This window comes from Symphodus melops (assembly GCF_947650265.1).
Source record: "Symphodus melops genome assembly, chromosome: 15".
NCBI lineage: Eukaryota > Metazoa > Chordata > Actinopteri > Labriformes > Labridae > Symphodus > Symphodus melops.
Window position 1 is genome coordinate 15,601,351 of NC_136705.1, and position 16,546 is coordinate 15,617,896.

At 39.0% G+C, this 16,546-nt stretch overlaps 1 protein-coding gene across 3 annotated transcripts in view; it reads left to right on the forward strand.

Moving 5' to 3' along the window:
- pcnx2 (pecanex 2) overlaps window positions 1–15,789 on the forward strand; it is a 32,233-nt gene extending 16,444 nt beyond the window's left edge. For all 3 annotated transcript variants that reach the window (XM_079362496.1, XM_079362497.1, XM_079362498.1), the window contains 14 exons: window positions 2,096–2,154; window positions 2,319–2,534; window positions 2,620–2,873; window positions 3,775–4,008; window positions 4,390–4,493; window positions 5,519–5,663; window positions 5,878–6,108; window positions 7,292–7,449; window positions 7,621–7,737; window positions 9,487–9,665; window positions 10,235–10,401; window positions 10,495–10,569; window positions 11,157–11,333; window positions 11,945–15,789. In XM_079362496.1, coding sequence (XP_079218622.1) covers window positions 2,096–2,154; window positions 2,319–2,534; window positions 2,620–2,873; window positions 3,775–4,008; window positions 4,390–4,493; window positions 5,519–5,663; window positions 5,878–6,108; window positions 7,292–7,449; window positions 7,621–7,737; window positions 9,487–9,665; window positions 10,235–10,401; window positions 10,495–10,569; window positions 11,157–11,333; window positions 11,945–12,118 — 2,290 coding nt within the window. In that variant the 3' untranslated portion in view covers window positions 12,119–15,789. The remainder of the gene's footprint in view (window positions 1–2,095; window positions 2,155–2,318; window positions 2,535–2,619; window positions 2,874–3,774; window positions 4,009–4,389; window positions 4,494–5,518; window positions 5,664–5,877; window positions 6,109–7,291; window positions 7,450–7,620; window positions 7,738–9,486; window positions 9,666–10,234; window positions 10,402–10,494; window positions 10,570–11,156; window positions 11,334–11,944) is intronic.
- The last annotated feature ends 757 nt before the right edge of the window (window positions 15,790–16,546 follow it).

Sequence of the window (16,546 nt, forward strand, 5' to 3'; positions counted from 1 at the left end):
ATTTAAATTCCAAGATCGAAAGTCCAAAAGAAGGCTGCTCGTCAAGACACATTACCAAGTGAAATCAACAACCAATCCATTGGAAATGCACAAGCAGGTTAAGCTTGTGTTCCTGATACAGCTTTATCCATTGTGAAAAAAGTTTCTATGTTGTCTAAATCTCACGAACATAGATCAGTGAGCAAGACAGTATAACTGGATTACATTATATTTATATGTGTTAAGCACAGTTCATGTTTACTTTATGTTCATTTTTGAGCACGTTCACTCTGACAGTCACATTAACAATATTTTGGGCCCCCCAAAACTGTGCAAATGAGTCAAAAAGGCCCCTTCTTTTTCCACAAAACACATTCAGGGGGATACTGTAAATACCCATCTTCCGGCACTGCAGCATTTCTGTGTGCTGGAGTTGTTATAATGAAATGAGCCATTAAACAGTTATTTGGGGACAAATTGGCTCCTCTCAATGTAAAGGGGCTTAATTGCAAAACGAGACTCAAAAACACCATGGAGCTACAGTAATAGCCATGTGCAGTGAGAGAGAGGTCACTGGCAAACTTTCAAGTGATAAAAAAACCCAATTTGGTCTCCTATATGACTTTGAATTATTTTACTTGCAGATAAAGTCTGTAAATATTACTTTGAATTTACTTAAATAACCAGGGGTGAAACAAGTCTGGGGCTGTCATTTTTAGTTTAAAAAAAAAAAGTCATATCACAATCAAGGCTAGCCTCACAAAACATTTCAAAAAGTTCCCCCTCCCATCCTAGCTAATTATCTTTTTGTGGACAAAGCTGTGCCCCTTCCACATGAGAGTACAGATCCCCCTCAGAGGAGCATCTCTTTACATTCAGAGTCCAAACAAGAGCAAACTGCACAGATCAGGACATCGTTAGGACTGGGACCTGCTCTGTGAGTTAGAACTTGAGACAGAGCAGATAGCAGGAGCCAGTTACTTCCAATTTTGGTGCTTTTAGTGGTTCTAATCTTTTCTAAATGAATCCAGCCCTGGGTCAATTGCACATACAACATGCACAAGAACATTCTGCTGTATGAAAGAGATGAAAGTTTGAAATAATCCAATACTGAAAATAGTCCCAAACAAATCCACCATATCTCCCTATTTAACTTAAAAACGACATTACCCAGCAACTTTAAGAAACTAATAAGTATTTTAAAACATTAAAAAATATAACAGAATAAGTTTTATCAGTAACATCTATAATGTACTATAATCGTTTTTTATATTTCGTCCCCCGAACCGCCCCTACCTCCTCCTCTCGTTCACCCTTACACAACATTACCCCCCTGTTCCCTCTTACTTATTGATGTGAGGGACTGTTTGTGCTTCAGCCCACTGAGCGCTCCAAAAATAGTCGCAGCTTTGTTGTGCAAACTCCAGTGATTCGACGTGAAGCCGCCTGTGATTATATTTAGACACTGGGGTCTGCTTTGGAAATGAAACATTAAAATCACTTTGCAGGAGTTGGATCTTGGACATTTTAGGCTGGAGCTGTGCTGGCTGACACTCTTAACATTAATACAACATGACAACATGAAATTATACAACAACAACGAAAACCGCGGAAGAGTCTGGTAATTAAAATGTTTTTAACTGTGTGAGTGGAAGAAGTCACCTTGTAGTCATTTTAATAGTAATTGAGTCCACTAAGCATTAGTTGTCTTTATCAGGAATTTTCTGCATGTTACAGGGCTGCCAGTTTAACAAAAAGGACTTTGATATGATGCATTGTCAATGTGTTAGCTGTGTACCCCATTCTAGGTGAACAAACACTTTGTGTTTCTCATTCAATAAGAAATACATAATAAAACAAAATTAATAAGTAGAAATATAATAAAATAAAGAAGATAAGAAAACACTAAAAGCTAATCCAGAAAATAAAATTAGATGTCATTTCTTGTAGAATGTCATCGAACATTGGTGAATATTTAACATTGAAAACAACAAGCTCCCATACTCCCTGACTGTTAATATCAAGGTTATTTCACAAAACATTCGAGACCCCTAGTGGCTGAAGTGACACAGTATGCCTTTAAGATAAAGTTTGTGTTGTTCTTTGGTTCCTACAGTACAAAGCGAATAGACAACTCGAACAGCAGACTGGTGTCCCAAGTGGATAAGGAGACAGGTGAGTGTTTTTGCACCAAACTTTAGTCAGGTAGTGAACACTTAATTTTACTTTCCTCGTCAAGATCATGCAAACGGACTTCTTGTAGTTTAGAGTCAGTGAGGGACATGCGCAGTCATGTGTGAACTTGTTCTCTGTCTTTTCCTAACGTTCTTCTTTTCCAGGGTGTGATGACAGCAACCTGAACTCCATTTTTTACGAGTACCTGACCCGCTCGCTGCAGCATTCACTGTGTGGCGACCTCATGCTGGGACGATGGGGCAACTACAGCGCCGGAGACTGTTTTATTCTGGCTTCTGACTACCTCAACGCCCTAGTCCACCTCATCGAGATCGGCAACGGTTTAGTCACTTTCCAGCTGCGAGGCCTGGAGTTCAGAGGTAATATTCCACACCTTTTTAATCAACTTCCTATTTCTTCCTCTAATGAATGGTAAACTAACTCTGGTGATCAACTCCATCCTAGGTACTTACTGCCAGCAGCGAGAGGTAGAGGCCATCACAGAGGGCGTGGAGGAAGACGATGCTTGCTGCTGCTGCGAGCCGGGTCACTTACCGCACATGTTGTCGTGCAATGCAGCCTTCAACCTGCGCTGGCTGGCCTGGGAGGTGATGGCCACCAAGTATCTGCTGGAGGGATACAGCATCAGTGAGAATAACGCTGCCACCATGCTGCAAGTGTACGACCTCAGAAAGCTCCTCATCACCTACTACCTGAAGGTAAACCTGATCTGTGTGTATATGTGCAGTTTACAAGTTTCAGTTTGTGGTGAAAATCAACTCAGGAAAGTTGTTACTTGGATTTTTGAGAGGAAAGCTGAAGTGTGGAAGCATCTTATTGTTTTTTCTAGTTTAATATTTCAGGATGAACCAGCATGTTCAGTGTTTACTGGTGATTTCAGTGTAGACACAGATTTTGTGACTTAAAGCAAATTAATATGAAAAGCACAGACTGACTTTATACACATTATTATTTTTTTTTTTTTCATTTAAATATGGACCAAAATACATTTCATGCCGTCCCAGTCTGCATACGCGGTTTAAACAAGACCCTGTATGGTATAAAAGTCGTGTATTTGGATTCTGGAGATTGTTCAGGATGGGTTGGGCGTTTGGTCATCCAACCAGTTTCTTTGAAAAATGTAAACACGTGCATTTGTTTCCTGGCAGAATCATTTCTATACAACTGTTGATATAAATTAACATTAATAAAATTAGTCCATTATTTGGAGACGGAAAAATGCGTGTTTCAGCATGTCAGATTAATGAGGCACATTACATGTGATCTGCAAAGACCCTCTTTTTTTGTTTTCATTAGTCATTTTATAAGAGTCCATTGAATGTAAAGGTATGTTCTGCAGATGTAATAAGGCATCAAGCCGTATCCACTGACCGCCTACGTATTGGGCTGCAAATATAATATATAAATATATTTCACCTCATCTCAACAGAGTGGTTTTCAGTTTTTGCAGTTAGTATATGAAGCAGGATCTTTCACATTCATTATAATTACAAACAGCGTCTTGCAACTAGTTGTTTCAGATCTGGTCTGCAGCATTAACACAAGCTCTCTCTTCTTTTAGTTCTTTTGACCGCTGACCTCCTCCCCGTCTCCTTTCAGAGTATAATCTATTTCCTGGTCCACTCTCCCAAACTGTCCACCTGGCTCAAAGATGCCTCCATTGAGGAGGCGTTGCAGTCTTACACAAAGTGGCACCACATCGAACGTGACCCTCAGGTCTTCAGTGTGAAGATCGATGAAGACTACGTGCACTGCCTGCAGGGAGTGACTCGCGCCAGCTTCTGCAACGTCTACCTGGAGTGGATCCAGTACTGTGCAGGGAAGATGGAGACGGTACCTCACTTAAAGATTTTTCTATCAGACTTCATTATGGGTTAGAGCGGCTGAGGGAGTCCCAGAGGGCAAGAGTGCATATCCAGACTCTTGTTTTGTCTTTACAACTGTCCAAAAGCTAAAATACTGAGGTACTCAGAATTAGTATCATGCTAAGAAAAGCAGCAAATAATCACACTCTAGAGGATAGAACCATGACGTGAGGGAATAAAAAAAAGCAGCAGTGGGATAATGAAATATTAGACTCTAATTTCATTGCAACTTTATCAATCTATCAATTTTAGAAGCATACAGAGCTCATGAATATCTTCTTTTTTATCTTTGACTCATATGACAGACTCTTTATGTTTGCCATCTCTTTCCGTCTGTTTCTTTGCACAGCCTGTGGACAGCGATGAGGACTCCACTTTAGTCACTTTGTGTTATGCTCTCTCAGTCCTTGGAAGGAGATCCCTCGGCACGGCATCACACAACATGTCCAACAGGTAAACCTTGTTTGAGCCGAAGAATGACACAAATAAATGCACAAACAGACAAACATTAATCTCTGAACTGAGTCATGTGGGAAGATCGTCATCAATAATCATCATTGACAGTTTTAAACAGTCAGCTTTTTTCGCCAGGCTTTTAGGATTTTATGAGCCGTGTGTTGAACTCTTAAATGACCTCCCCCATCGCATTTTAATGGACAACCCTTTACTGTTCATCAGTTTCAGTTTAAATTATGTATGAGCAGTTAGAAGGGGACAGGCAAAAGGACCCTCTTCTTTTATTGTTGCTGTAAGATAGCTGTAGGTGGACTAGGATGACTACTTTAGAGGATTCAAGTTTAAGCAGCAAAATTTGAGTTTTTCAAACTTTTAAATGAAACATTTAATCTGTGAGTGACAGTCTGAACATTTTGACTCTATTTCCTCTTTTTCTTAATGAAGTATGTTCTTAAGTAAAGGCATGTGGGATTTTCAGGGGTCAGCATGAGCAAAATCACGGATACAGTATACTGTGCAAAAATTCCCTCAGAGACAGATCTGTGGTAGTCATGTATTGCTAACGTTAGATGAGTTATGAATGATTCAAATAGATCAATAGAATCCATTTTCAAGACAGCACCAGATAACAATATTTATGTACCAGTATGTTTAATTGTTTCCAAACTTTACACTACTAACATGCAGTCGAGAGATAACCATACAGGAATGTATTCAGAAACTGTTTCTCGTCAGGTTCATGGTATTTAATTAATGACACTTCATTTCAGAACTTGTTAGAAAGGTGCTTTAAAAACCTTTTGTTTGGTATATAAGTAATTATCAGGATATATTTCCCTGCAGTGTGACAGATGCAACAGAGGGGGGCACTAGCAGACAAATCTGTAAACACACAGCAGCACACTGGTGCTGCTCTCATGACTTTTTGTCTATTCTGAAAACACTGAACAGTTGCATAATCTGTCTTCTTTCGTTTTATTTCCCTTTCCCCTTCTAAACAAACATCGGCACCCTTCACAAAGTCTGGAGTCATTTCTTTACGGTTTCAACACCCTGTTTAAAGGCGACTTCCGCATCGCCACTAAAGATGAGTGGGTTTTTGTTGATCTGGATCTCCTGCAGAAGGTGGTGGCTCCTGCGGTCAGAATGAGTCTCAAGCTGCATCAGGTAAAGTGTGCTGTGCCCTCGAATGGAGACGGAAAAATGCATGTTTCAGCTGCTGCTGCTGTCCCCATGCCGTAATCTGTGTCCTTTGTCTTTGTAGACATTGAAGATTCTCGTATATCTTAACCATGTCCATTACTCATTCCTGGAGTAGACATTTCCCTTTAATGTGATAAAATCCTGCAGTCCTCCATCATGCCTTTTCATGCCCTTTCAGGATCACTTCACCTGTCTGGAGGAGACCGAGGAGGCATCTATCTTGTACGAAGCCATCACAAACTACCGCAGCAGCCTGGTCATCTGCCACGAGAGTGACCCCGCTTGGCGTAAGGCCGTGCTATCCAGCCGCGACACGCTCCTCACACTCAGACACATGATCGATGACGGCACGGATGAATATAAGATCATCATGCTGTACAAACGTCACCTAAGCTTCAAGGTCATTAAGGTAAGCATACATGTGTGAGGAATATTTCATTTCTGAGGTTGCAGCTTTTGAAAAGCTTGGGAAAAAGCTGGTACAGAAAGCGCATCAATCAATTGCTGTAGCTACAATTACTGTACCTCTCTGTTTATGGCTATACACCCAGAAGGTATACCGATGCAGTATCTCTTTCTTACCAAGTAATACTTTCTAATATACCACCAAAGGTCTTGTGTAGTAGCTTTCCATGTGATTCCTTTCTTAGCTCAATCTATCTTGTGATCGAGAAGGTCAGAACTGATCACTGTCAGGCTAAATCATGAAAAGTGTTAGCTTGTACTTTTTTTTTTTTTTCTTTACACACAAACATTTGTAGTTTCTAGTCTTGAAAGGAATAATCTGTGGCACACTGAAAATAACTTCGCTGTATGTTGTTGTGAGTAAACAACACGTTTCGCCTGGAGCCTCCTCAGGTTCGCCCAGCACAATCACACGGCATTCAAACGGTCACAAGACCAATCATCACAATAATCTTTATTCTGTGTCATAGCCTCAAATGACTAAACTATAACATGCAAACGTATCACATTCACCCACAAAGTCCATCAAAGTATATTGAAAAGTATACTGTGAATTTAAAATGACTTATACAAAGCATATACATATCATATTTATGAGAGAAAAAGGAAAGGTACCAATTCATTCAATTTTTCATTTTGAGATCAAGGTCTCTTTGGTTTACTGAATATAATCAGCTCAATGCAAAATAATCCTGAAGTCAGGTTTTATGAACTCATTGCAAAAATGATAATCCTTTCAGATCTAATCAATCCAAATGACTCCTCAGTTAAAGTGCTAAGTGCACACATTTCCTGGTAATACTCCACAACATTAAGTTTCAGGTCTTCAGACTGGAGGATGTTAAAACTCATCTGGTCTCCCGTATGAAGCCAACACACTACACGACAGTAGGATGTTTTATTAGCCCCTTAGTTTAATCTCTGTTCTAATAAATCCGTTTCTTACGATTGTGAATGTCCCTAAAAGCTTTGCCAGAGACAAACTCACTTGTCTGTGCTTACTGTGGAAAGAGGACCAAACATAAATTACTTCATGTGTTGTGTAAATAGAATTTCCCATCACCTTCTCTTCCTGCTGGACGTTCCCTCCTGTATTATCTGACCACTTCGATCATCTCTCTTTGCAGATCAATAAGGAGTGCGTGCGTGGTCTGTGGGCCGGTCAACAGCAGGAGTTGGTGTTTTTACGGAACCGAAACCCTGAGCGTGGTAGCATCCAGAACTCAAAGCAGGCGCTGAGGAATATGGTCAACTCGTCATGTGACCAGCCGCTGGGCTATCCCATGTACGTCACTTGGCATGTTATCAAGTTAAAGGATTAAAGGGAAAGTTTACATTATCTATGATGCTCACTTATGTCTATCTTTAACACAATTTTAACAGTTATGTGATTATCTTTACATGTTTGTCTATCTACAGATATACCTTAAGCTGATATTTATTGTTTTTCTTTAAGGTATGTGTCACCACTTACAACATCATACGCAGGGACTCACCGCACGCTCCGCAGCATTGGAGGAGGAGCTTTAAGCCTGGACGTCATTCGCTCCTGGCTGTGCACGAAGTGGTTACGGTCAGTTTACAATACAGATTTATATAGTCTGCTCATTTTAAAACAATGAATTAGCCCAGAGGTGTTTCTTTGAAGAGAGGAATCAGAGAAGTATTTCCTGAATTTAATTGCAAAAGCAATGTTTCAAGACGTTTCTGCGGATCCTTTTTTGATTCTTGCCTTCAGTTTAACAGAGGTTTTTCTTTCCCTCCTTGCCCACTTTAGCTCAACGGACACACCAATCCTCTACCTGTGACCCCTCTCTTTAAGATTCCTCACGAGTTAGTTGAACAGCCGCCTCATCATATTGCATTCAGTTGTAGTGTAGTGAGAAAAAAGAGGACGCCGTGACTGAAATGTCGCAGGTTGTCTTTGATGGCCTTGAATTTAGTTTAGTTTATTAATTTAGTTGTCAGGGACCATGTACAAAATAACATTAATCTCACAGAGAAAAGCTGCTTTGTACCAGATTATAGCAGTTTGCTAATTTCCATCTGCAGTCCCCGGGCAGGTCAACACAGAATATGACGCAACTACTCATAAAGAGACTCAATTCAAAGTACTTTGCATTATGCAGAGTGCTCATACTTTTTCCAATCACCTAGTTCTATTGCTTTCTGTGATCGATTTCAGCGGATGCTCTCATTATTGCTAAGCAGTATTTACAAATGACCTTATCTTTAAAGATTATTTCATTCTGGAGTTGATAAATAATTCATATAGCCGCAATCCTGCAGAAAGACAGCATTCCAGCGTGCGCCTTTATGAAGAGTATCATCACATACACAGCGGTTATTAAACAGTTATATAACAGTTAATAAAACACTGAACAGTATGTGTTTTTAAACCCACTGTTGAAATTAAGATGTTCTGCAAGGGAGGTTCCATAATGCATGATGACATATGAGAGGATGTTCATTACATATAACAGCACAATATGTACGTCCTGTTAACTCATACAGCTGGTTGTATTTGATATAAATCAGTGAGTAAAAGATGCAAACTGCAGCGTAAGGAGCCGGTTCCCTGCATCCTCATATTCACAGAGTTTACTCAGTGTTTGTAAACTCGCCTTCCTCTCCACCTTAATTCAGTTTTAAAGACATGTACAGGGACAGCGGGAGTGCACAAGAGAAAGAGATTGCAGGATGGGATGACAGTGAAAGACTTGACTTCTGACACCTCTCCTTCCCTTTCTTCCTACCACTCTCTCTCTCTCTCTTCCTATGTCTGCCGTTATCCTCGCCTTAATTCTAAATCCCTCTTTTTAATACAACCTCCATTACAATTTATAATACAGGCTCTGTATTAACCTCTGCAGGGCAGCTTGTGTGTGTGTGTGTGTGTGTGTGTGTGTGTGTGTGTGTGTGTGTGTGTGTGCATGTTTGTGTGTGTGTAGCTCCCACGTAAGCTTCTTAAGGGGCTGAGTTTTCCTTTTAGATTAGATTAGATTCTTAATCCTGTTTCAGTAAAAGGTGTTACCTTAATATCTCTAAGTAGCCACGAAGCTAAGAAGAAGTGCCAAGCTTTTCAGCAGGAACACATTTAACGTGTATAAGAAAGAGAAGGACTGCCATGTATGCTCATGTGTAACATCTCGCTCTCTTTCCCGAGGTGTAAATTTATGTCTCTGTTTAACTAGCAGGAATAGTTAAAGCTTCATACATTTTTGATGGTCCTTTGCAGTTTTCTTTCATGCCTCGTACCAATGTGCACCTGACTAAATTAAACAGAGCTTTGTGTGGTTTCCTGTGCGTGTGTTGTCTGCAGGGTGCGTAAAGACAACCTAACCAGCTGTAACAGCGGTGTGAACATGGAGGATGTGGACTGCGGCGCTGGTGGTTCTTCCTCACTCAGCAACAACCGCCCGTCCTCCGTCACATCCAACAGCCTGAGCCTCTATCAGCACAGAGCCAGAACGAGTCACAGCCACAGACACCACAACGCAGGTACACACCAACACACACATTACGGCACACACACACACACACACACACAGAGGAAAATCTCTCTCACAACTTTAACTCAAAACTCCTTAACTGAAACAAAGTGAGGCTCCTGCCAGATGTGGATAAGAACAAGAGCAAAGACACAAAAGAATACACAGAGACACAACACGTGATCCGAATACATGAACACTTAGGACAGCATCAGCAGGACTGGTTTAGCCTCATGAGTTAAATTTGTTTTTGTTTACTTTTTGATTAGATTTCCTTCTTCTGTCAACATGTCACATTCCAACCTTACAGTTCAAACATTTAATTAATTTGAAAAAAAAAATTTTCTTAATGCTCTTAGGAGTTTTTAATTGAACTTAAATGTAATCTTAAGTGTTATCAGAAAATTTCCAGATTTTTTTGCAAGAATCAATAGAAAATCGAATGTATCCACAGAAGTGATTATTTGGTTGTTCAAAATTTAAAAAACATTTTTTAGGCCACTTTTCTATTTATAACATATGTTGATCAATTTTCTGAGTTTTTAAAATGTTTGTTTGTGTTCATGTGTGTTTCTGCAGCCAGGAGAGAATACCGGAGTCGGTCAGTGCAGCCGCAGAGTCAGCGTCCCCCCGTCACCAGCCAATCAGGGCCCATCCTGGACTCAGGCTCCAACCACGGTCTCGTCCAGCGTTTGTCCAACAGCCAGCTTTCCTTCAACACTTCCATAGCCTCCATTTTCTCCCAGGTTTACATCAGGCTCCATTGCTTTCTTGTTCCTGCTTTAAGTTGCCTTTTGCCTTGAGAACAAAGCAAAAAGAGGATCTTTGTCTCTCCTCAGGTCCCTCGTCTATCAGGAGCCGGTGGGATCAGCTCTCAGCTACAGACAGCGCAGCATCAGCAGCGCTCCAGCCAGGTGAGAGCTTCTATACATAAAGGCTTATGAACAACTATACACAGGGGCAGAAATAAAGATTAAAACATAACAGCTTTAAAAGTGCAAGAGAACTACTTATTAATAGATTGAGTTTGTTTTTCATAATTACTGCTTAATCAGGTTTTAGAATGCAAGGCAATGACTTGTCATAGTGTTTTTACAGTGTGGTATTAGTACAAATACACAACTGAAAGATCCAAGAGGGACATTTATAGCCCTTCTGAGGACATGTAATATTTGTTTTTAGAGATTCATCTTCAGATTCAGTCATGCTGAACACTAAATCCCTCAATTATTTTGCATGTTGTCCCAAAATTGAAATAAGTTGGTGTTATTTCGAGCAAAGATTTCATGTTTCAGCTTTTGATCAGCTTTAACTCAATTTTACGGCTGATGACCAGAAGATGTGATTATAATGTTGTATTTACTGAAAGATTTTCTTCCCTTGCAGCCCACTTTGTTTGATAATTGTTAGTCCCTGAGCTTATGTGTATTTACCCTGCACAGCTTCATAAAAAAACCCTGTTTATTCTATCCACCACTTGGTTGTGTTGCCTTTCCCTAAGGTCTCTTCGTCTTCATCCACGCTAAGCCTGCTGTTTGGGAAGCGGAGTTTCTCCAGTGGACTGGTTATCTCGGGGCTATCGGCTGCTGAAGGGGGAAACACAACCGACACACAGTCCTCGTCCAGCGTCAACATCGCGATGGGGCCCTCACACAGGTCCAGCAGCAGGGCCACGCAGGTAATGAACAAATCAACAGGTACACATGCTAAATCTTTGTCTCTGTGTACACAGTGCTCTCTGAAGGTGGGACACTTGCCCTTCTGTCCAAGTGTAAATGAAACCGAAGATCATGATACACTTTATTAAGCAACATTTACCTCATAAGTGAACAGATTTTTGTAGAAGCTAAAGAGAGGCTAAGAAAAAGGGCAACACTACTGTCCCAATGCTACCATAGCATAGCTATCATCTTCATGAAGGTGTTCATCACCTGTCAATCAAGTTACAGTTTAAAATTCACGAGTTGGGCATACAGTATACTGATGTACTCAATTTATATCATTGACGAAAACACTCATAGGCATCTGCTGAGCATGACATTTTTTCATAAGTCTTACCAAAATCCCAATTATAGAATTCTAAAATAATAAAACAAGGAAATGTTTTTAAAGCCAGAGGCTATACCCATTTAAACAACTGCAATGGTCGACAGATCCATCTGCATGTTCACATGATTTGACATGCTGAATGGAGTAAGAGCATGTTTGACTATAAAACAAGAATATTTCTCGAACACGTCCTGCTGTACCTGCTTATAAGCATTTTCCTTCTCCCCCCCTCTGTCTCAGTGGACATCAGAGGCCTATGAGAGCATCGACGCAAACTACTCCAACGCTGCTACAACGGTGAAAGAAGGCGTGCAGTCAAGTGACCGAGGCTGCAGCCAGGGATTAGACAAGACTATGGAGGACTCAGCGTCTGCCTCAACAGCTCCAGAGGCGGCTGATCAAAAGACTGTGTAGGGAGAGAATGCACAAACACACACACACACATAAACACGCAGATGAGTGTCCATATACATGCCCATATTCAGGCAGGACTGTAAAAAAAAAAAAAAAGACGCATACATTCAAAGGATTGTTTGACAGAGCACCCATGCACACCAACCTGCCTCCTCTCCTGCCCTCAGCATGTGGTCTCACCTTGTTTGTCGGAATGTAAACAAGTCTGAAAACAAGATCTTGGATCCGGTTGATGAATTAAAGAAATTTTTAAATGAAACTGCCTCTTTTCTATTTCTCTTTACGTGACCTGAAGTTTTTATGTTTTGTTAAATTGGGTTAGTTGTGCTACTACAACTGGCTTTGGTTTCATCAAGGCACCATAGAAGAAGTGTGTCAAAGGATATAAAGGATACAATGAAAACAAAGAAAACAATTCAATTTCAGTTTCTAAAAGGTCCACATATCATAGTCCTTTTTAACAAGTTTAGTTAAATCTCGAGTTCCCCAAAACATGTCTGTAAAGTTCTTTGCTAACAATGCTAACATGTAGATGTTAGGTATCTCCAACATATCCAGACAAATAACCACACAAACACTTGGAAAAAATCTATTAAGTATTTATTGTAAGTTGTTACATTTAGATTTCTTTCTCTAGCAGCACTAGTTAAATTACAGATATTCAAGGGCAGTTACCATAGATTAGAGTTTTTCTCTTAATGCAAGATGTCATCTTGTAAACAAAGAGATTGAACCATAGAACAAAGTGTACCACAATTAATTACAATGTTGACATAATGGTAACTCACATGAAGCGAAGGGCTGTTGAAGAATTTTGATTCTTTTGAAATTAAAAAAAAAAAAAATCTGAAATCAGCATTTGAAAATAAATCAAAATTATTCAAAGGAAATTAAAATAGTCTCCATATTTTGTTTTTTATGTGACACGATTACAATTTCAGTTGGATCTGATGTGGTTGCTTTTAATCCACATCAGGTTAACAAAATCCTTCATGTTAAATACGAAATCGGTAAAAAATGTATGATTCAGTGAGATGACAGAAATAACAGCAAAAGACAAATTGTGTTTAATGGAAAGGAACAATTTGAGTCGAACACAATGTTTCATTTCATAATGATAACTTTGACTTGCTTACATTGAAACAAAAGATAATTTCCAACAATAAAGTACTGTTAAATCTTACTCACATGAACAGTCTCATGACCACTGTATCACACAAATTAAACCTTTTTCATTCTTTTAAAAATCTATAGCTCAGTTGATATTTTATCCTGTTAAATACACTTATTTGCTTGTGGAAAGTAAGTTGAGAAGAGTAATACCACTCTCAAGTCTGTATGATAAATATGAAAATGGAGCAAGCAGAAGGGCAGCTTAGCTTGGCAGGCCAAGAAAATTCATGTTTAGCTAGTATCTTGGAATAGTCTAAAACTTTACCCCTTTTATACAAATATCAACATTTTGTTTTACATTTGTCGTTGTTGTACATACATAACCAAATTGAGTGAGTTTTTGATCCAGCCAAGCGGTTTCAACCTGCCAGCCTTAACTACCTAGTGCTAGCTAAATAAATGAGCCTCACGGCAGCAGCTTCAGAGTCAGCATAGATTCGAGAGTGGTATCAATCTGCTCTTCTGAAACTTGGTAAGAAGGTGAAGCTACAACCCCTTCACATTTGGACTAATGTTTCACTCAGTAAATATTAGTTAGGAATGTTTAAACTAACGTTTATTTTACTCTCCTTGATTAAAATACATATCTGCATAACACTATTATGCAGGGAATTGCCAATGTTAAAATAATTTGTTTCTCGTGATGTATCATATTAAGTAGTTCTATTAATGTGTACCGGCATTTTCTTCAAGTACAGCTTTACAATATATTTTTCAAGGTTGGATTTATGATGGAGACATATTTCCCCCCCACTGCTACACTTGAAGGATTAATCTCAAGGCGCCTTTTGGCAGCAACTGAGGATCAAAGTTTAAAGATCACTGTCCTTTGATAAAATTCAAAGTCACGATAAAAAAGCAACCTAATGCTTATTTAGTCCGACCATAAGGGTTAGCAACACGGAGCTCTGAGATGTTCAAGAAAGTCGCACAATTTGTTGAGCTCCTGAGCTGAGACTTTGTGGCTACTGTTTGATGCTAAGCCTTTTGAATCTGAAAACTAGCCCTCATTCTCTATGTTCAGAAACATTATGGTCTTTAAGGGAATATATTTTGCTACCATATTCTTTTTTTTTTTTTTTTTTTTTTACCAACAGTGAACAATAGGATCCCATTTTACTGAGTTTGGTGTCAATAAAATGGTCAGGAACTCAGTCATCATCAAAGCTGTCAAACAACCAGAAAAACAAAATTGCTGCTCTGGATTGACCAAAAAGAACAGCCCCTATCACTGCCTTGGTTTATTTACTCTACAGGACATGCATGTGGAAGTAAATAACCAGCCATGGAGTATATCTGTTAGTACAAATAGGGTCTTTAAGTAATTCTGGCAATTCATAGGATACTCAAAACAAGAACTGAGAACTCATAACCATCAATATTAGTGAAACACACTAGAAGAAAAATATGAACCTCTTAAAAGAGTTTCTGATATTTTTAATTGTCTGCATACTGCAGTACTTGAATACATACTCATACAGTATCGTTTATAGCAAATAACTGAATTATTTCATTTATTTAGCAAAAGCATGCTGAATAGAAAAATGTCACTTTTTTTAATCACCTAAAGTGACGGTAAAATTGTTTTTGTTTTCACCCGCAGATCATCTGCAATCTATCTACAAAGGCATGACAATAAACCATGAGGCTTAGGCATCTAAATCAATAAAGAGAAAAGTGATTGCCTATATTCTGTTTCAATCCAACTTCATCCAGTACTTGCACAAGCATAATCGCTTTCCTTTGTAGCTTAAACACCTCTCAGAGCGGTTTAAACCAAACAATGAGGTTGACTGTTAAAGTAGGAGGAAACAAACATCTGTGTGATTTTGCTCTCTCTTCTCCTACTGCTAGCAGTATTCTTTTTTTTCTTTTTTTTTACAAGGAGAGTACATGAGACAGACAGAGCAAAAAAAACCAAAGAGATCTCGAGGTCTGTTTTGAAGCATTACGAGGCACCAAATCCAACTCACAGGGAACACACAAACTAACATTAGTCAATAAACCCATCTTTCTAGAGCCATGATACATTGTGAGGAATAGTCAACCCTCTCCTATTCTCACTTCCATATCTGTTCAGGAGCTAAATCGTTTGTAAAAAAAATAAAAAAATAAATTACCAAAACCAAACCAAACCTCAACTAGAAGCTGGACGATGGCTTGAGAGATTGATCTTCTCAGAAACATACTACTGACTTTTCTTACATCTTGCTTCAGTATATTAAAAAGAAAACCTACTTTTGCTGATGTTTCCTTTATCAATGCTACCATGTTAGCACAGTGATAGTCTGAATGGACATGACTACAAAAAGAACAAGAATAGAAAAATAAGTTGCTGTTGTTTGCTGATGACATGGTGCTTTACTTTTAGACTCACAGCAGCTTTCACTGACAAACAATGAACAGATCCTGATAAACTCTTCATGAGTTTGTGTTTTGATGAATGACATACTGGTTTGTATCTTGCTTGTATGGACAGTGCACATCTCTACCATTAATGACCCATCTTGTCTCAAGTTTTGCTCCTACTCAGCCCTTTAAAGTCAGACTCCACCACTTTTTAATTTAGACAAAAAAAGTTGTCTGGCTGTTGCTGTAAATGCTAATTTATTCAAAGGTTTTGGTGCTACAGCCTTACTTGGTCTGATGAGACCACTCTATTGTTGTGGCTAATGTTAGCAAACTTTACACAGATGTCATTGACATTTACTAATTTTGTAATTATATGATGAATCTATTCTACTTTTGCACATGTAGCCAATAATTTGCCCTTATCCCCCAACTGTCCGCTGGGGCCACAATAGCGATTAGCAAAAGTAACAGTTTTGCTGAAAAATTGATCCAAATTAACAATAAAAACTATGACAAGTCAAAATTGGCCCAGATAACTTATGAACATAATATTAACAGGACAGGGCTGGAGAAAACAAATGTGTCACAGACAGTCATGATGTGGTTGAACCTTAAATAAATAACACTTTCAGAACTACTGCGCAAGGCCAGCTACTTATTTTGTAGCCTGAGAAGTTACTTTCCCCCCTTAACTGTCAGTTTAATTTCATTCTTCTCTATCATCTTACCAGGACTCCAGCACACAGCCACATAATGTCAGACAACCACACATTTATTTATTCTTTTTTATCATCACGAAGGCATATACTACTTTCTCTGTATATTACTTGTTTTATATATATATATATGTATAGAGAGAGAGAGAGAGAGATTTTATATAGATTTGTATAGAAACAAAAATAA